At 38.0% G+C, this 21,040-nt stretch overlaps 1 protein-coding gene across 1 annotated transcript in view; it reads right to left on the minus strand.

Moving 5' to 3' along the window:
* The window catches only part of RP1 (RP1 axonemal microtubule associated), a 181,607-nt gene that overhangs the window by 101,037 nt on the left and 59,530 nt on the right, over positions 1 to 21,040 (minus strand). The window contains exons 22-23 of the mRNA XM_072851227.1: positions 19,157 to 19,215; positions 14,331 to 14,494 (exon numbers count right to left, since the gene is read on the minus strand). Coding sequence (XP_072707328.1) covers positions 14,331 to 14,494; positions 19,157 to 19,215 — 223 coding nt within the window. The remainder of the gene's footprint in view (positions 1 to 14,330; positions 14,495 to 19,156; positions 19,216 to 21,040) is intronic.

Genomic DNA, 21,040 nt, shown 5'->3' on the forward strand with positions numbered 1-21,040 from the left:
CCTTCTTATACTGGGCATGCAAGCTAAATGTGCAGCTAATGTAAGCTATAGTAATGGGGTTTTTTTAGAAAATGAAGCCTTAATATACAATGAATCCCAGAGCAATCGAGCAAAAGCATATGGAGTAGTCTGCAAGCATAATTTTATTGACTTCAGTACCATATTATTTAAAGTGACTAAAGGGCTCAAACAAATCAGTCGGTTTTTAGATCTCTTGACAGAATCTAGTTTGTGGTGTTATAATGTAAATCTCTATTTCTAGACAATACTTTAACAAGCAGAAGTACCTTCGGTCATTGCTGCATGAAATAATATATTTTGCAGTCCATACAGTTACCATCAGCAGAGCCCTGTTAACTATTCCTACCACTTATCAGTCTGCTATGGCCCACTTCTCTCTTTGTCTTCTATTTCTATGTGCATTGGTGTCAGGGTTAACTGTTTCTGTAAGTGCTGACACCACACTGCAGCAAATTTAAACAATAAAACATGACTATCTCACATTGAATACTGCAGCCCTGAAATAAGAGCCACTTTGTTTTGGGCTGCAGAAGTTTTTTTGAGCAATGCTGACGACAGGAACCTAAGCACAAAAGCAGGGTTAACCACTTTCATTTTCAGTGGTGTGTTCAGAGAGCTCATGGTATTGGGAAAAAAAATCACAGAGAAAAAAAGGACAAAAAATAGTTGTTTCTTTTACCATCAAACCAATTTTGTACCGTTTAGCATCAAAACAAAAAGCAAACAAACAAAAAATAGATTGACAAACGATTGACACCAACATTGCCCCAGTAGTTTGAATCACCAAGAAGGATGAACTAAGATTTGCGTTTGAAGGTCCATTGCGTCTGTACTGGAAGGTAATATTAAGTCTGCCCCAGAGTTAGAGTTTCCCCTTCAATGTTTTTTGCTAAGGAAGACTATAAGGTAATGCTCCTTTTCTCTGTGGAGCTGGGAAACGTCAGAGACGCTAGAGACATATCCCTTTCACTCTTTTGTTGAAATGTTTTCCTAGGCAATGACGACAAAGGCTAGTGTAACACTGACATTTCTTGGTCATGGGGACCATCACAGTAGAGAGTCTTGCAGCCCTAATTGATCACTATTTCCTTGTATCCCTGAGGCAAGCCTGGCACAACTCAGGCTCACAGGATGATATCATGACACATATGCTAGTGGTATAAAGTCTGAATAGGGTCACACTTATGGCCGAAGTAGTAGGTTTTCCTATAGTAAAACAGTATGTTAAAGTAAGAGGTGCTAACTGAAGATATAACATTAATGCAATAAAACTGTGTATATCAAAAATGTGCTGCTAATACTCACAGCAGAATTACAGCAGCAGATAAAAAGCTCTCTGAAACTAACCACAGCTGTAGCCCGGACATAGGCTAAGCTGCCATAATAACCCTGTCACCCAGCTACAAAGCAGAGACCTCTGCAGTGGGCAAGTGACTGCTAAGGTTGCCTTGCAAATAAATATAACAATATATTAGAACTCTCACCTTTTATTGCAAACTGAATAAAGTATAGCATTGGCGAAAAACAAAGGTGGTGCTCTCCTAAGATCTAGGCACTGGCTGCTATTTGTGGTGCAGAAGTGTTAAAGAGCAATTTAATAAATAAAGCAATGAAACCTGGTGACCTCATGCCCATGATTAAATTCCAGCATAAACTCTGTTGAAAGAGGAGCGTCACAGCCATCTTTGCATACAGTATTCATTACCATGACTCTCGGTCAGGACCACGAAACTCTGTCGAAGAGCCTCTTTTGTCTTCTGAAGCATCTAATCAGTCATTTGGCTGTGAAGCAAACTGAAACTTTATTGATAAAAAAAACCCTGCATATCTATAGTGGGTGTCATATGAGCTGGCTGAAAAGTGAAGCCATAACTTTCTTAATTATATTAATTTTATTTATCGTATTATGCTAAAGTGCATTTTTTTCAGAAGGAAGTCTAAGGTGGGAGATACATTTCCAGGTGAATCTGCAAAGAGTTTCAACTTGGTGTCATAGAATCATAGAATAGTTTGGGTTGGAAGGGACCTTTAAAGGTCATCTAGTCCAGCCCCCCTGCAGTGAGCAGGGACATCTTCAACTACATCAGGTTGCTCAGAGCCCCGTCCAACCTGACCTTGAATGTTTCCAGAGACGGGGCATCTACCACCTCTCTGGGCAACCCATTCCAGTGTTTTGCCACACTCATCGAAAAAATTTTTTCCTTATAGCTAGTCTAAATCTGCCATTTTTGGTTTAAAACCATTACCCCTAGTCCTATCTCAATAGGCCCTACTAAAATGTCTGTCCCCATCTCTCTTATAAGCTCCCTTTAAGGACTGAAAGGCCGCAATAAGATCTCCCCGGAGCCTTCTCTTCTCCAGGCTGAACAACCCCAACTCTCTCAGCCTGTCCTCGTAGGAGAGGTGCTCCAGCCCTCGGATCATTTTTGTGGCCCTCCTCTGGACCTGTCCAACAGGTCCATGTCTTTCCTGTGCTGAGGGCTCCAGAGCTGGATGCAGTACTCCAGGTGGAGTCTCACCAGAGCAGAGTAGAGGGGCAGAATCACCTCCCTTGACCTGCTGGCCACGTTGTAGGTGATGTTTGGCAGACCACTGGTACAACTGGAGAGAAGAGCTCACAAAAATAAGCAGAGGTAGGATATCTGACCAAGAAAGGAAAAAAAAAAGAAAAAAAAAAAAGAAACAATTTGAAAAAGAAAGGGAGGGAAATGATGAAACCCATTCATCACCATATCACCATGCAGGGACTTCCTGTTACTGGATAAGCAACACAGCAATCCATCAAACCTAATCAAATGGAGTTTCAAGAAAAATCAGTACAGAACAGAAAGCTCTGTCCAGACCTCCAGGAGATGCTCCTAGTTACAAGCAGTTCAATTAGATTCACTAAAGTCCTGTTTAGCATCTCCAAACATTCCTGCGTTTGTGTCTTTCTATACTTCCTATCCCTCCCTAACATTCACACTCTAAAACAGAACACAATATAGCAAAATTAAGGAAGTTATGCCCATGTGCTAAGTGGGAATTTGTCCAAAGTGTCAAGTCAAATGTATTTGCTTGCTTTCAACTATAGGGAGGAAGAATATAAAGTGTCCCTGTCTACTAGACTCACAAATTATGAGTTTTTTGGAAAGGTAAGCTATGCAGGACGTATAGCTAATGGCATATTTCTGAGACTGAATGGTCTCAAAAATAATTAAAAACACAGAAGACTGCCAAACTAATAACATGCTTAATAGTATTTCTGTTTCTGACTAATTGTTTATGGGTGTTCTTGGGGAAAAAAAAAAATCATGTTTATTCTTGGGTGGAAATTAAGGCAAGAATGTCAATGGCAGAGAGCAAATCAACTGTATATGGTGTTCTGGAAGACATATAATACAATTACAAATTTAGTTTCAGCTCCTGTTATAGTTTCGGTAGTTAGAACAATTCATCTTAATGTCAGATCAGATATCACATTGGTCTCTCAGTGGTGTTGACTTGCTAATACATTAATTTTTGCCAATCGGAATCCTGTCAAATGTATGTCAAATTTTTCTCTTGCAGTGAAATGCAGATGAAAATACTCTCATAACACGGTAGAGTTAACGATATTCTTCTGCCAACATAAACTCTGTATCTTGAGGTTGTTCCTTAATTTCCAGTATTGACTAGATTGTCTTGAACTTCTGCATGACTTGAACACAACCTGGCATTCATAAATCTACTTTTGCAGACAGAACATTCTGTAAAAAGTTGTAGAGCAAAGTTCACTTGTTGCCCTCGTAAACAACATGCTTACAAAAACCTTAGTCTAGCTGTTCTATATTCTGGCACCATGGCTGCAAAAGTAACATTCCATTTTACAGGGAAACAGCCTTTCTGACAGAACTGCAATAAATGGTCATGCAAAGAAGAAAGGATGGGTCCCAGGACTAAAGCATCACTCTGGAAATCGGACAACTAAATTCTATTCCTGCATCTGCGTTAGGCTTCCTGAGAAACATTAGATAATTCACAAGCCCGCTTTGCTTCACTTTCTCACCTGTACAACAAGGACAACACTTACATGTCTCTCACAGGGACACTGCAAAGCTCTCTTCATACATTTTGAGATCCTCAGAAGACACAAGTCCAAAATTCTGTATTTTTTCTAAAATTTTCTGTTCATTTTGGGTTAGTTGCTATTTTTCCATAACTCGATTGACAGATCAAAAATTGTCAGTTGTAATTCTCCTAGTTAACTTTGTAAAGCTAGTGGTTTTGCACAAGGATAATGTGATCTCACTTACAGTTACCTAGTCTCTCATATAGTCATGCAATTTCTATTGCCACTAGCGGAAGCTGTGCAGACAGAATAGGGGAGGAATAGCAACAAGCTGCTCAGAAAATATGTTGTAAATCTACTGAAGAATGTGGTCAATATAATAAAGACATCCCTCCACTACACTGTAATTGGATTTTGCAGGTACTCCAACTTCCTAAATGACAAGGATGCACAGAGATAGAAGACTGATGTATTTTGGGATAGGTCTACACTGCCCTGAACAAACTTGCTAGAATCCTAGCAACCATAGACCTGAGTTAGCACAATAGTCCCTCAGACTGGCCAGTCCTGCTTCTCAAGGTACACTGCTGCTGGTGAGCACTGAACAGCAGTGTTGCAGCAAAAGTGGCAGCTTAAGGATAATCTTTGCTAGCCTCTGCAACACAGCATTGACAAAATCATCAGACATCTAATCCTCAACCAAAGCACATGGTCAAAGCATTGTGGAGGTTCAAATGTCTGTTTATTAAAAATATTAAAAATTGGTTTACAAAGTTCCTTTCTCCCTGTAAATTCTTCAGCTTGATATGGTAGAGTTTGGACATGGATGGAAATTCAAAGTCGTAAAATTTAAGAGATAACAGTGTGGGGGTATGGAGCTGCCATTCTGATGTGGCTTATGTCAGTCATATATAGAACATAAATAAGACCTAAACTCCTACAGAGGTAACAAACAAAGGCATGGAAACACAGATATCTCATTGAGGTGAAGGAATCTAGATATCACAAACATCAGATATACTGGTCTTCTTGGGCATTGCCTGTTAGAGAGGTCTTCTGACAAATGTCAACCTCATGCTCTTCCCAGCAAAAGGTTTTACAAAACACTTGAATCATCATTTACAGTTCACTTGCTGGTTGTCTGTGAAACTCCTTCTGATGCATCAACCAGTTTGATCCAAATTCTGTAATAAGCTCTCAAACGGATGGACCTCATGCAGACCCTGCTTATGTGAGAGATTGCCAGCACTTTTTAACCTTAATAATAGCATTGTGAAAACAACGATAGTAGCAATTCTATTCTAGAATATTCTAGAACACTACAAGGAAGTGGGTGACGCTCAGAATGATGGCGTTTGTCTTCCCAAGTAACTGTTACGTGTGATGGAGCCCTGCTTTCCTGGAGATGGCTGAACACCTGCCTGCCCATGGGAAGCAGTGAATGAATTCCTTGCTTTGCTTTGCTTGTGTGCGTGGCTTTTGCTTTCCCTATTAAACTGTCTTTATCTCAACCCTCGAGTTTTCTCACTTTTACTCTTCTGATTCTCTCCCCAATCCCAGTGCGGGGAGTGAGCATGCAGCTGTGTGGGGCTTAGTTGCTGGCTGGGGTTAAACCACAACATCTCTTTGTAGTATTTTTCTTCACTGTTACAGGCAACACATATTATATTTTATAGTATCAGTACCAATACATATCACTGAAAAAACTATCCACCACTTTCAAAAGGGACACATTTCCAAACAGAGGTAGCTTTGCCTCAGCCACACCCATATCCTAAATGTTTCCAAGTAGTTAAACAAGATTAACCTGCTAATCAATACAATTATATGCTTTGCTCATTGCTACTATTTATTTTTTGAACAGCATAGGACTAAATTCTCTCCTTACCAAAGGCAATGGGAACATTTTCGTTAAACCATGCATTAGAAAACTTGGCCTTACTTTTTGAAATTGAAGCTTAACAAAGTTCATATTCTACAATTTGTCTCTAAGCATAAATTGAAATCCAGGTTTATCAGCAAGAAGTTCTTCCTAAAGAGGATGCAAGGACTAAATTTTAATTCCATTTCTAAATGAGCCATGCAAATACTCTTTTCAGTCCCCAGCATACCTATGATATTTTGAGTGGAATCAGTATGACCTATTTTCATGTACTTAAGATGTTTAACTAAGTGAAAAGTGAAGTAAGAGTTCCTTGGCTTAACAAGAGACTGTTCAGTGGAAAGATACTTCAGTAAAAGGATGGAAAGAATACATGTAATGACCCCATTTCTCTTTTATATACTGGAATAAGCAAAATAATGTCATTGTATTCCTGTTGTACAGAAAGTATCCTGCAATCTTTTTGAAATAAACTCAGGCTAGCATGAAAATCATTTGGATAAGTCAACACTTCAGAAGCAGCTACACCAAAATCCCAATGTCTAACACAACCACTACAGGCTATGCTTGACAGACATTTATTAATTTCATGTAAGGCCACCTCATTAACAGAATTTCAGAGAAGTCATGTGCAGCAGCTGGATTCCCAAAAGAAAGAGAAATCACTGACTGCATTAGTTTAACTTCTACAGCATCTGCATGTAAGGGAGAAATCTTTGGAAGTAGAAGATATTTTTGAATTATGAACATACAGCTAGTAAATGTTGCCAAAAATATCATAACTAATGTACCAGTAAAGTATCCAGGGTCCACCCATGGTGCTTGCATTTTCCAGATGTCTGAATTTAGCCAATTTGTTAATTGTGGCCTACAAATTTGGCACAGTTACACACTAACTAAGGAATATGTCACAGGTTCTCACACAGAAACTTAACAGTCTCATGAAAAAGGTGGATATAGACATGTAAGGAGTAGGATTAAAGGCCACACAAAAATCAGCATTATTTTTTCCCACTTCATACTTTCTTCGGTCACAAAAATAAGCTGGGTAAACAAGTACTGCTCATTGCACAGTGACAGTTAAACACTTTATTTTCCAGTCCACTCAAGCTCTTTTCATCCTGTAGCTAGTCCAATCTCAATACTCACTCACTTGACCTTCCTATACAGGCTAACAATGTGCTACTATTCACTAAAATGGGTGTCAATTGGTAACAGATAATTAGAGAAAGGAAATGTCACATTGTTGTTACCTGCTAAACTAATGGTACCAACAGACAGCTTGTTTTTTCCACCCTCAAGTACAACAAATGGGAAAATGTTTTAAGAATAACATTAAAGCTCTGGATGAACTTTTCTTTTACTGTGTGGTTAATTAACTTATGCCAACACCAAGTATTTATGGTATCAGGGTGTCAGTTCTTGAAAGCTAGCACAAAACTCTCATGTTACAATGTAGCCACTTATATATCTGAGGTTTTTCTGAGTGATCTGCGCTTTGCCAAATCAGACCAGGAATATTTTACTGGGTTTGAAACTTTCCACAGTGCTTAGGTAAGGAGTTAAAACACTGCCTGCCAGAGGATGTTCACTGGAATACAGCCTAGCATTGGCTGTAAGAAAGCTCAACAAAGGTCAGGCCATGCAAGAAAACTTAAGCTTTACTTAACCTTCATCCCATGCATGCACATCATGCTAACAGAATGATGCTGTGGCTGGACAAGTGCACCTTATGCATGAAGAAGTGATGCATGATAAGAAAGATTATGCTGGTGGGCACATAATAGTGCTTCAAAGAGCCTGAAGACACATGAAGATTAATTTAAGAAAGGGTACAGGGTAGTCACCTCAGTCCACAACCTAGGAGTAGGACTAGATCTCTGATTTACTCTCATTTTGACTGTTAATTCTGTAACACCCTGACAGACTATGAACCGGCCTCTGCAATATATGTCTGTCATCTCCTGATGGATTTACAGCAATATTTATCCCTCAGGCATGAAGTCATCAGCTCTGGAAAAAAAAATAACATCTAACAGTGTATTCTCTCTACAATGTAGGTTACTGTGAGCACATCAGACTTCGACTCTGCATTGCCTTCTTAGGGGCTAAAGGATTTCTTTTTTTATATCTTCCTGATATAAAGAAGGTCAACAGCCTTCTGGTCTGCAGTAGGAAGAGTGTTGCCAGATCAAGGGAGGTGATTATTTCCCTCTACTCAGCCCTAATGAGACACATCAAGAGTGCTGTGTCCAATTCTGGGCTTCCCAGTACAAGAAACATGGGCATACTGGAAAGAATCTGGTGAAAGGCTATGAATATGATTAAGGGACTGGAGTATCTCTCACATGAGGAAAGGCTGAGAGAGCTGGGACTGTTTAGCCTGGAGAGGAGAAGGCTCAGGGGAGGATCTTATCAATGTGTATAAATAACTGATGGGAGGGGCTAAAGAAGACAGAGCGAGACTCATCTCAGTGGTATCCAATGAATAGTCAAGAGGCAATGGGCACAAGCTGAAATACCATAAATTCCACTTAAATATATGAGAAAGAAATGGGTGAGAGTGGTCAAATGTTGGAACAGATTACCCAGAGAGGTTATAGAGTGGGTGATATTCAAAACCTGACTGGACAATGTCCTAAGCAACCTACTCTAGCTGGCCCTGATTTGAGCAAGGGGCTGGACTAGGAAATCTTCGGTGATCCCTTCTAACCTCAACTACTCTGTAATTCTGTAGCGCTCAGTGCAATAGCATCACCTTATTGACATAATTATCTCTAGGGTGAGAACCAGATTCAACATCACTGGTACTAAGAAATCCCTATAATGCACAGTGAAAGTAATTTTTGTAGGAGATAGAACTGTTAAAGGGCTGCCAAAGAGCTGGCCATATAAAGTAAGGGCCATCAAAAACTTTATCACTTTATCCTCTTCCGTTTCAATGCAAGATAAATTGATCTCTTCTTGTTTAGCATAAGGCCTGTACTGTATAAAGTATCTATTCTCTTTATAGAGTTGTACCAAGCTCAAACAAAAAAAATTATTTTTAAGAGCAAAAGTGAGAGAATAAGCCACACATTAGTCGTACCACTCGCTTCCGGAAAGTACTCAGATACTGAGATGATGGGAGGCATAAGAATGTGAATAGACTAAAAAATGGCTGAGGGGAAGGCAAAGCAAGAGCACAGATTAGTAAAGGCAGAAACTTGATTTGGGCTCTTGACATCGGAAGGTGGGGGACCTCTTAACAGGGATACGTTTAACAAAGGAAATTAGTGTCACAAAATTTCAGAAACAGCCACCTGAAGCCTACCAGGGGGCTAAATGGACAGCGTAACCTGGGAGAGAGGAGTGACTCAAGAGAGACAGACAGGGGTTTTTAATATGTATTCATCTTGGACTTCTGTTGCCATCAGGTAGGAAAAAATGTTTTATAGATATATGGCTGAAAGATTAAACCTGAAATTGACTACATAAAGTTCTCTCAAGAAACTACCTTAAAAGGGAAAAACATATATACATATATATACACTCCATACTGCAGAATTACTGAACAAGTAGCACCATGTTTACTCACTCTCATTTCTTGAAGATGAGATGAATTGTGTTTTTCTCCAAGATTGTTTATGAGGTCTTTACAATCCTTCTATGTTGTTTTCTTGGAACAAGCTAAATTTTGCTTCATGCACAGCCTGTAGCTGATGGAGATCATTTTACATACTTCTCCCTTTTACCTCAGTAAGGAATGAGGTTCATGTTGTTATCATATACATTTCGTAGAGAGATGGACAGTTTCAAGTGGAGTTAAAGCCAGCAGTATGACTGTTTTATGCTGCCTTAAGCGTATCTGACTAAAGCCTGAAGTTTTATTCAACTGTTTCTGGACCTAAATGGCCCTTATGGCAAACAGGGACTGCTGGAAAACAGCAGGACACAAGCTATGCCCAGGTTTTAGGCGTTGCCAGTCCCATGGTTAAGAGAGTGGATAGCTACATTACTGCTTGAGGTCACTTTTGCAATCTTCCCACTTGGGAAGAATTCTCACTGAGCTCATTACAGGCTCTTTTAACAATGGGAGGAAAAGCAAGAAAATTGATTTGTTTCAACCTATTTTTATAACATTTGGTTTTCTCCCCACTGCTTCTCATTTTGCTTTAGAGATCTCAGTTTTGACTGATGAAAGAATGAATATGGATGCAGGGTACGGGAATGAAAGACATGCAGTGAAACATGACAGATTCTTACAGTCCATAAGGCTCATTCTAAAGGAAGGATTGTCAATTATTAATGCATAGATTATTTTAAATTACTGATAATTTCATTTAAACAGGAGGAAACCAAAATTAAAAACAACAGATAAACTTCCAAGTATAACGCCTCCATATGACATAATATAGCGTAAGGCACACCTGATGAACAGAATTCTTTACAAGCAAGGTACAGGTAACTGGAAAGAAAAAGGCTGGTTTTAACACTGTAACAATCTCATCACAGGAACACTATTTATTAAGTTTTATGATCAAGTATCTCTGCAAGCATTAGCAGGAGCCCTGCTTTTCATCTACCTATATTACTTTCTGGCATTTTGCCCTGATAGAGTATGGCAGTTTTTAAAGGACTATTTATACAGATGAAGAAACTTTAAATAGTGTAACTGGATATAGCACTAGCTTTACAAGTTAGAGAAATGGGCTCATGCAGCAAAATTCACACCAGGGATGGATTCTAGTTTCAAATTCTCAGAAAAATATCATGCATGCTCCATGTCCCATGCTTGCAAACATGGAATAACTATCTTCCTTACAAAGACAGCCACCAACTACAAAATACAACATAAGGTTAAAGTGAAGATTTTGAAAATTTCTTAGAAAGAAATCCAGCACTCTTAATAGCTTAATATAGTGTTATTTAAGATAAACTTGACAACATGTTGAGATCAGTAAGACCAACACTGCCCTAAAGAGACTGCAGAGCTGATAATGAAGCAAACTCACAAAGCAAAGCATGGAAGAATTCTCGTTATGGAGGTGCTAGGTCCTGCCACTCTCACTAAGGCTAGCATACAATATTTTGAAAGCAGATCTACTGAACCAGTCAGTGTTTTTACTCACTTCATTATTACTAGAAGAGCAGAACTTGTACCCGAAAGTATGAAATTATTCTATATTGAAGTAATAAAAATTGAGAGATTGTAGCTGGCTTTTATGGAAGATAATAGGCTTGCAGTCTTCTGCTTAGTTCTCTTTGATACAAAAGGGAATATTTGGCATGACCAAACATTAAAAGAATACTTATAAAAAGAATTTCTTTATCAAACACTGTGTACACTCTTAAGAGATAATTTGCCATGTTTCAAAGAATGATGATGCAGAATACAGGGCTCTGGATAATATAATTTACAATATAATTAAAGCTTCAGTGTCTTGAGCAACTCAACACACTGCCAAAATCAGTATTTTTGAAATCCTGAGAAATACTCAGGGACTGTGATGACACCAGAGGAAAACGCAGGAAACAGATCACAGTTGTGATGAAAGCTGTAAGTTATGGTAGATTGATATTCCTCTATTGGAGGAGGAGTGACTCTCAACAGAAAAATTATGCCCTAAAAACTATGCCTGAATAGTAACAGAAACAGAAAACCATAGCCTAGAAGTAGTTTCTTTGAACACGCAGGAACGATTACACAGCAGAAAGGGAAATCCATCAAATTTAAATTCCTTTTCTTTCCTGTTCCCATATTGTTCATCCCTGACTTTCCCATCCGGTAGGAAAAATTGGTAAGCCACAAGGGCAAATATAGTGAAGTTTACACACAACTATCTTGTGAGAACCTAGAACCCAAGACTTCAGTCAGAAACAAGAAGTCTCCCCATCACACAACAACTGTAAATTACCTTCAGTGAATTTCATGTGCTACCATCATATTGAAATCTCCAAGGGCAATAGCCTTGTTACATTCTACCTGCGTTACACTGGAGGTCGACCAGTTTTTAATCTAATTTATACAAACCTTAATCAGAGATAGCCAAAGTTAATGAACTTACACCAGCTGTATATAGCAATGCAAGCAACATCAAAATCAAGTCCTAGATGAGCAACAAAATCTCAGGAGTATATAGAGAAGCACCATTTGATTTATTCAAGTTTTAATAACTTTCTTTTTTCATTATTTTTAACATTACTGAATATTCATTATTTACTTTTAGGTATCCAAGTTACTATGCAGTTAACTGTACTTTCTATCAGACTACTATTCTTGATTTTTATCAAGATAATCCAGTACAGTTTCGTCTCCTCTTTTCGTGAGCCATTTCTCTGTCATTTCTTATGATTATATCTGTGACCAAAGGGATTTTGAACTGAGACGGTACTTTGATTGTTTTTGTGGAACATGATTGTGCTTTATTTTTTCCATTATATTATGCTGAATTCTTGCAGCTCCCTGCATCAGTTAACACTTTCTTTAAAAAAGGGGGGTTACCTGGAGTTTAAATAGCCTTCAAATATGCAGCACGTTTCTACACAAAGGCTGCAAATCAAGGACCATTTAGTCAAGATTTTCCCCAAGGTACTTAACAGATTAAACTAGTGTAACAGAAAGCAATAGAGGATATCCAATTTTTCTGCAACTCACAGTTTTTAGCAATATTGATGTTATTACACAGTACTCTTAATGTTGGAAAACTGCAGAGTTACAAAGTGCTGAAATATTTGGAGAACACAGCTTTCTTTTGGATTAACAAAAAACTCCGCTACCTTATTAAATTGAGACATTTAAGGGAAAAAAATGTGGGAAAAGGAAGCAAAATTACTTTATCTGTTCTTTTCTTTCTCTCCCCATTGATCAGCACTAACTGAAAGTTAAGTGGTTTTGAGAAATAATGGATGGACAGTAATCTGGTCAGCCTTGAAGCTTTTATGGTGTGGTTAGAATTCAGGGAGAAGCCTCCTCAAGAACCTCTGAAGTTTAAAGGTTTCATTACACATGAATTTAAAAGTTTGATTACATCATTAGATTTTGTAAAAGGTTTAAGTTGTACTCCTCGGTCTAGATTCATCACACTTAAACTGCACCAAAGTGCTGTGCCTAGCCTCCAAGCCTCTTCCAGGCTTTCAGTGTTATATCACCAAAGAAAAACACCAGGCACAAAGACCTAGGTATAGTGTAGAAGACCTAAACCTGGGTGCTAGTGTGGATAGCAACAGATCAGAGCTCGTGGACCAGGTATCAGGTCTTGCTTTGACGCTGGGAGGATAAAAATGATGCTTTGAGAAACATACTGTTCCTTCCAAAGAGAAAGAAAACAAATAAATTTTCTTGGTACTTCCCTCAATGAACTGATTAAATGAGTAAGAACTTGCTGTCAGACAGCATTAACCAGCTGAATAAATATCCAAGATGATCATCTAGCCAGAAAGATTTGAAAAGGAACACTTAAAGTTAGTCTTCAGATAAACACTGATTTCACCTTCCTGTTTTGATATGAGATAATCTTAAACCAGCATTATCTGTAAACTTTAGACAAGTCACTTTCAATTTAAATAAATGTAAGGGAAAGACCACCATTGACTTGCCTCTGCAAGAACTTTCATATTTATACTTCAGACTGGAAAACAAAAATTTAAAAAATCAAAGAAACTTTCTGTCCTATCTGTCACTGATTCCCCTTCATCTGTTTATTATGCATAAATCATTTCAGCCTAAATGACATATCGCAGATTTAACGATTGCAACAGGTACAGTCCTGAGGAACTATAGGAACTGGAGGAAATTGTAGGAATTATAGGAACTTGGAGAAGCCCTGGGAAATGTCATGTTTCTGAAGCACCTCTCAGAGGTTTCTCTGAAGAAAAGAGATATCTCCCCATTTGCTTGGAGAAGTGGGACATCGCTAGCCTAAATCACCTGAGTTAACCTACTCAGTGTGATTGAACTCTAGACCGTAGCCATCCCCCTTTTCTTCTTATTTTCTCCAAGAAAAGGTTCACATGACAGTGTGCTTCAGTGGAAGTCTGAGGAAGCCCATGGAAGAATTTACAGTGGACACTTCCAAAGATGGATATGCAACACAAGTCATAACCAGGACTATCTTATTACATCAACGCAAAGAACAGGCAAAGAAAGTTTTTTCTACCTCTGCAAATGAACAGCATCTAGTTAAAACTAGCACATTAAGCAGATGCAGGTATGAAGCAGATTCTGAGAGGCATGTCTGCTTGATGCAGTTCTGAATACATTTGCTGATTCAAATCTTACGGTCATAAAAGTCAGCCACTCCCTCAGAAATACTTAATGATCCTTACATGTGGCTTTGAGTCCTTTTTATTAATGCTATTATCCAGTTTTGCATATGTTTTGAATTCTCCAGTGTTTCTATAACAGCCATACTATACCTTAAATGTATCTTCACTGTTGGGATTAAACAGCTGGTGTTTCCCAGTTCCCAAAATAATAGGACCAGAAGCTTTGTTTTCTCCATAAGCGTGAAGGGATACTGTTGCTGTTGTGCCAGCTGTTTCAAAATCCCCAGTGACTACAGTAATCTTCCAGTCTCCTTCTGTAAAGTAAAAAATAAAATCAAAATGCTTTTGTAGCTGTTACTGATATGTAGCAAGTTACTTGAAAGATATAAATAAAAGCATAGTTTAGCCCAGGGACTGTAACTACTATGCGCCTCCAAAGGTACATTACCTTTGTAACTACATTGCCTCCAAAGGTAATGATGCTGGGAGAGGCAACAGAAGATTGGCTAAATACTACCTTATTCAAACTCCTCTTAGGCAAGTTGTGTAACTTTAAAGATTTAGGAGGTTTGCAGAGTACTAAAGCTGGAAATAGGAATGCAGAGCCTAGTGAGATTTCTAGTGATAACCCTGTGGGTCATCACGGAAAAAGCCCAACCTCCAGAATTTGGATTATAACAATACATATAACCAAGAAATGCAACAGGAACAAGTATCAAAGCATCCCAATTAAGTACAATTTCCTCTCATTTTATGTTGATATGACGCATCAACAAGAGCTCTGTTTGCCTGGATGGAGGCATGACATTGAGATTAGCATGAAAAAAAAAGATTTTGGAGAAAATACTGACACTAGACGAGGACTCTTTAGAAAATCATTTTATATAAAGCTTCCCTGATACTAAAATGTCATCTCTGCTCCCATACAACACACACAAGTTATTTAAATATCTGAAAGCAGCTTAATATAAATCTTATTAAAAAAAAGAACAATTCATATTTGGAAAATGCGTTTCTACATCTGAAAAGCTGGGATCGCACGCTCTCCGCCCCTCTTTTGATTGCAGCTTTTGCCTGTATGAAACAAGTTCCACTTAGTGACTTAAATTCATTGTGTGCAAGGCAAACAACAAATGAAATACCAGCCCACAGTCATCTTATAAATAAGTGCCACAGTGTACACTGCAGTTTTATTAATAGAAAGCTGCCTGGTAATGCCTGCATGAATTAAATCTGTTGTCTGACAGAAGTATTTATCTTGGGCCAGCCCCATTATCCCTCAGTAATTTGCCCCACAAAGACCAAACTGGAGCAGAAAGTTTGATCTCCTATTTTCCCAATTTTTGAGGTCCGCCTCATGCCTGGTTTTGGAAGGTGATAGGTTTTTAAATATACATCAATACACAGCTGGGAATTCAGAAAACAGCAACAGCTCATTTGGCCTGATCAATCAAACCTGGCCAGCAGGTCGAGGGAGGTGATTCTTCCCCTCTACTCTGCTCTGGTGAGGCCCCACCTGGAGTTCTGTGTCCAGCTCTGGAGCCCTCAGCACAGGAAAGACATGGACCTGTTGGAGCGGGTCCAGAGGAGGGCCACAAAAATGATCAGGGGGATGGAACACCTCTCCTATGAAGAAACGTTGTTCAGCCTGGAGAAGAGAAGGCTCCGGGGAGACATTGCAGCCTTTCAATATATAAAGGGGACTTTTAAGAAAGGCAAAGACTTTTTACCAAGGCCTGTTGTGACAGGACAGGGGGTAATGGTTTTAAACTGAAAAAGGGTAGATTTAAATAGAATGTAAGGAAGAAATTTTTTACTATAAGGGTGGTAAGATACTGGAACAGGTTGCCCAGAGAAGTTGTGGATGCTCCATCACAGGAAGTGTTCAAGGTCAGGTTGGACGGGGCTTTGAGAAACCTGATCTAGTGAAAGATGTCCCTGTCCATTGCAGGGGATTGGACTAGATGACCTTTAAAGATCTCTTCCAACCCAAGCCATTCTATGATTCTATAAAGGAAGTGAACCATCCAATTTCCACTAAAAATTGTCAGACTCCAGCTTGTAACAAACTCTTTTGTGCCTTTGGAAATTTGCATCCTCACAGCTTTCTCTATAGACCCACTTTCTTGACAAAAGAACCACAGCACCAGGCTTCAAAAGGATCAACATCAATTAGAAGGGTGAAAAGCCTCTATACACTGAAGGTGGAAACAAAGAGCGTAAGGCAGGGGCTCCCTGCCCCATAGAAGAGCTCATTTACCAAAAAAGCCAGCCTCTTCTGTTTTCAAACAATATAATATTAATTCCTTAAAGACAAAACTCCTTTGGACCATTTGGTTGGAAAATAAAGACAATTCAATTTACAAGTGCTTATGAAGAATGGTGTAGACAAAGGATAAAATACGACCCACTACTCCTCCTAAAAATTCAAAAGGCATTCAGAAACAAATATTCATTTTAAAGCAGGCAAAATGTATTTTCTTTTGGACTTGATCATTGTCTGATTTATTGTACCTCAAGTGTTTTTGATGGGCTTTTCTATTCTATTACCCTCTCCAAGCCTCTCTTTTGTTAAGCAATGCAGTTTCGAAACAACACAGTTGGTACTCTTGAGACTGTATATTCTAGCTAGCTCAGCTCCTGCCTCCAAAGGATAAGTGTAGTATCAGTAAACTATTTTGCACACAAGTATAACTCTCAAGGTAAAAAAGGGAATCAAACTTCCCCAAAAATATGATAAAAAAGAGTTTGGTTTGCACTCCTCTATATTGACTTTGAGGCTTTTTCTTTTTTCTGGAAACAGATAGGACTTTGTGTTTGAAGGACAATGTGGATATAGGAGAATAATTCTAAAATTTCTAATCTCTTTGATGCCAGAAGCATGCATTCCTGCATGCTTCCAGATAGAAACTGAAAAGTTTCTATTACTGAAAAGTAACTATTACAAACACATAATTCTCATTCTCTTTGGCATAAAAAGCTGGGGTTTGTTCAGATGAGGTAGAATACCAATAGTTCCTTAATGAATGAAGAGAAATACACATTGAAGAGAAAAGAATACAGAAAAATGTGTAATGAGGTGACTTTCATTTAGCATACATGGAGGAAAGGTGCAGCCTGACACCAAGTACATCCCTGGGGACATCAGAAAGTGGTACTTTACCATAGATGACTTCCTAGAAATTTTCTTTTTTTTTTCTTTTCTAGAATATTAGAAAGAGTATAATACACTAGAAAGTTCTACTTCCCAGAAAAAGAACTCTGTTTTACAAAAAATGTCATATAGAATGAAAATTAGATATTTAAAAACACTCATGGGAAAAAAGTAAGTGAACAAAATCTCACATCAAGCACTCAACCAGGAATTGGAGCAGTCCCTGTAGGTGTGGGATACACAACTTCAAGTCTCTTTCCCACTGTTCCGTATTTCAACAAGAGGCTATTATTTGGTGCATATGCTTTTGTGTACCTAACTCTGATTGAGACATTTGCAACAAATCCTCCTTGTGTTTCCATGAGACATCTCTCTCACAGGGTCAGGATGAGAGTGCTGTGAACAAAATGTTCACTGCAAGACCAAGCCCATCTCCACTGAAGGTAAGCCAGTTGGATATACACTTAGTTTACTCCTGCTCTTTGTCATCTTTTGTTAGGTTTATGGGGCAATTTTTACCTGCTGCAACTTTTACTGTATAACCAGACAAGCATGGTTTAAATGACATAGCATAGAGATCCAGCTGTAGGTGCAGAAAGGACTAAGCAGACTGATTTGAACTATGTAAAGGAGGGTCTCCAGGTGCAGGCCTTGTGGAAGAGAGGCGTGCAGAACAACTAAGGCACAGAGTGATGAACAGGTAGAAAATGAATGCCTTCTGAAAAAGGCATAGAAAAGAAGGGCAAAGGTACTTGTGATTCAAAATAAAGTTATAATAGAGGGGGATTTTAATATAATTCGTTAGATAACTGGGTACAAATTTTATCTATAACTACTCCCCATATGGATACTATTTAAGACAAGGTATTTGGGTCTTCGTGGATATCTTGATATAATAAATTATGAATAAACATTTTCAAACTTTCTCCCAACAGCTTCTAAATTATTGTTCAACATACAGCATGAAGCACTTCTCACAGCTGAGAAAATGTTATGTGTTATTAAGAAATTTAATTTAATCTGCGCTGGTTGCAAGGAGAGAAAAGTCAAGCTGAACAATTAAGAAATCACAGGTAAGAGAGAAAATGAAAAACTAATGGTGAGAACAAAACTATATATAGCCAAAGAGAAAGAATCATGGTTTAAAATGTTTACTATAAAAAAATTGAAATTAAGATAGATCACCAATAAGTACAAGAAAAATGTGAATTTTCAAACAAACAGAGAGAAAATTAACATTATGGAAAGAAAAATGACAGAATAAAAAGAAAGCATAAGCAAAGTGATTTATTGTTTAAATTAAAATGTGAAGTTCAGAGTTTAATAAAATGTTCAAATAGTGTGCTGTAATTAATGTTTTAAAATAAACACAAATGGCAACAAATGTGTAAAGCAATTAGTTCTGAAACAGAAAGTCTTCATTAAAGACAGAAGACTAGAGCAGCATTTACCATTTGCTTCTTCTTGCATTTTCAGCTGTTGATTCATTTGAAATTCTGCCAAAAAAAAAAAAAAGCAGTTAATAAAGGATCTATCCTTTAACATTAAAGAAAAGGATTGAAAGAAGAGATGAAAAAGACATTCTGTGATTCTAGCCAATACAGGAAAACTTTCCTTCTCATTCATTCCCTCATTACTTTCTCACTGTCACCTATACCCATTATACAATGCAAACACAAAGTGTATTCTCTCAGAAATATAACAAAGGAATCTGCAAAATGGTTAACTTTCACATTTAAAGTGTAACTTCAGCCAAGATGTCTTCAGAGGAAAAAATTACAAATTACTGATCTTACTTCCATCAAGTTACAATAAAACTTACCTCGAGGGTACAGCTCAATTTCTGAATGAATTACACCTTGGAACATAAATGGAAGCCACCTAAGAATCAGAAAGAAAATAAGAAAGCAGGTAGGAATCAATTTTTTCTCCACCATATTACCATATAACTGAATAATCCACATCTTATTTTCATACTGAATACATATAACAGCAAAGGGTCTCTACCTCTAAAATTTTAGTATTTGATTTGATAGATATTAAAGTAGAAATTATTTGACCCAACAAAGAATTTTATCTGTGCAAAGGTAAGAGCTGTGTAAGTGTAAAATATACCTGTGTCAGATTAAGAGACTCATGTGGCACGACTGTACTTATTTGTATAGCTAAACAGAAGAATATGGCACAGAACATTTTTTTCAGCACTATGGACTGAGTCGTAAGTATAATTTGTATGTATCTATTGCACTACTTCTTAAAATCAAAGTTCAGTGTTAAAAACAAAGATGAAACCAAATACTGCTCTTCCTTATTCCTCCTACAAATTGAGGACAGATAGATGAGTCTGAAAAAGTAAAACTTAAGGCAAACATTGGTTAGGTTTCTTAGTCATGTTACTCTAGGTTACAGATAATTTTGAGACCTTTTCATTCAGAACATGGATTACCAACTCTTTTAGCTTCCTCCTGCTTGGTAAAAAAATCAGCTGGTTTTCTACAGGAAAAATAAATTCAGCAAGCTTCTGGGATGTTAGTTTTTATTTACTCCGTCCACTTCCATGGACTCTCCAGGAATTACCTAAACCATTCAGTCTCTTATGAAGCCTGTTGGGAATCCAGTATAAGCTGGGCAAGATGAGTCCAGCGCAGCTTTTCAACGTTCCTTATTTTTTGTCTTGAAACCATTAGCAGGCCAATTCATATAAGAACTAGCCCCTAAGAAATAAATTTTGTCTTACTAGACAACTACTTATTTATACTTCTGCTAAAACCTGACCACAGAGGTATCTTCTGCAATCCTAAATGCTAGAAAGTAACAGCCTGTAACTTACAAATACTGTATGACTGAAATCTGGTGAGAGCTGTTGGATGTTCAGAAACTAATATCAGATTTTTAAGTCAGATAAAATGCTGATGTTTCCTTGGCTAAATGAGAAAAAATACAGCATTTTGTTCATACCCTGGATCCTAAATTATCAATGTGAAATAAAGCTGAAGGTTAATAAACTAGAGAGATTTCCGAAGAGCAAAAGCTTCCCCCCTCCTTGAACAGAGCACAGTGTTTCAGCTTTACATTTTTGGCCAACATGGAAGCTACCCCTGACCCCCACCCCTGACCTGTTTTAACCCTTTTTCAGTGCAGTGTTTCCTTGTAGAAAAATTAGGAATTAAAAAAACCTCTGTTTCTTCTTGACAGTGTCTGTCGCTGAATAATTTTTGCTGATCAACATCTGGTGTTAATTATCACAGAATTAATAGAGCAAAATGCCCTGACATGCATCGTTCCTAAGCTGTGTTGCCCTGACATGCATTGTCCCTAAGCCTTGTTACTCACTGGAGGACAGCTATGACACAGAGTTGATTTTTCATGATTGAGGTAGGCAGCTGGCCTGATTTCTCTGTAGAACGTCCATTAGGAAATTTTACCTATATTTTTCAGAAAGGTAGCAACCACAGCTAGCAACAACAGCTGGTCTGTATCCAAATCTACTCCAGAGAAATCCTCAGTCTTATACTACTATTCAAAAACATGTTACTGATTGAAGAAAGATCTCAGTTTAGCGAGTCTCTCTCTCAAGGCGAGAGAGCATCTTTATTCCTGTTTTTGAGGATGTGACACCAAGAGTTGCAAGAAGCTGTTTAAGGTTATGTAACAAATTCATAAAAATCCAGACAGAATAACTAGGCATCCTGCATTTATTAAATAT

The sequence above is a fragment of the Ciconia boyciana genome, chromosome 2 (assembly GCF_034638445.1).
Source record: "Ciconia boyciana chromosome 2, ASM3463844v1, whole genome shotgun sequence".
Lineage (NCBI taxonomy): Eukaryota > Metazoa > Chordata > Aves > Ciconiiformes > Ciconiidae > Ciconia > Ciconia boyciana.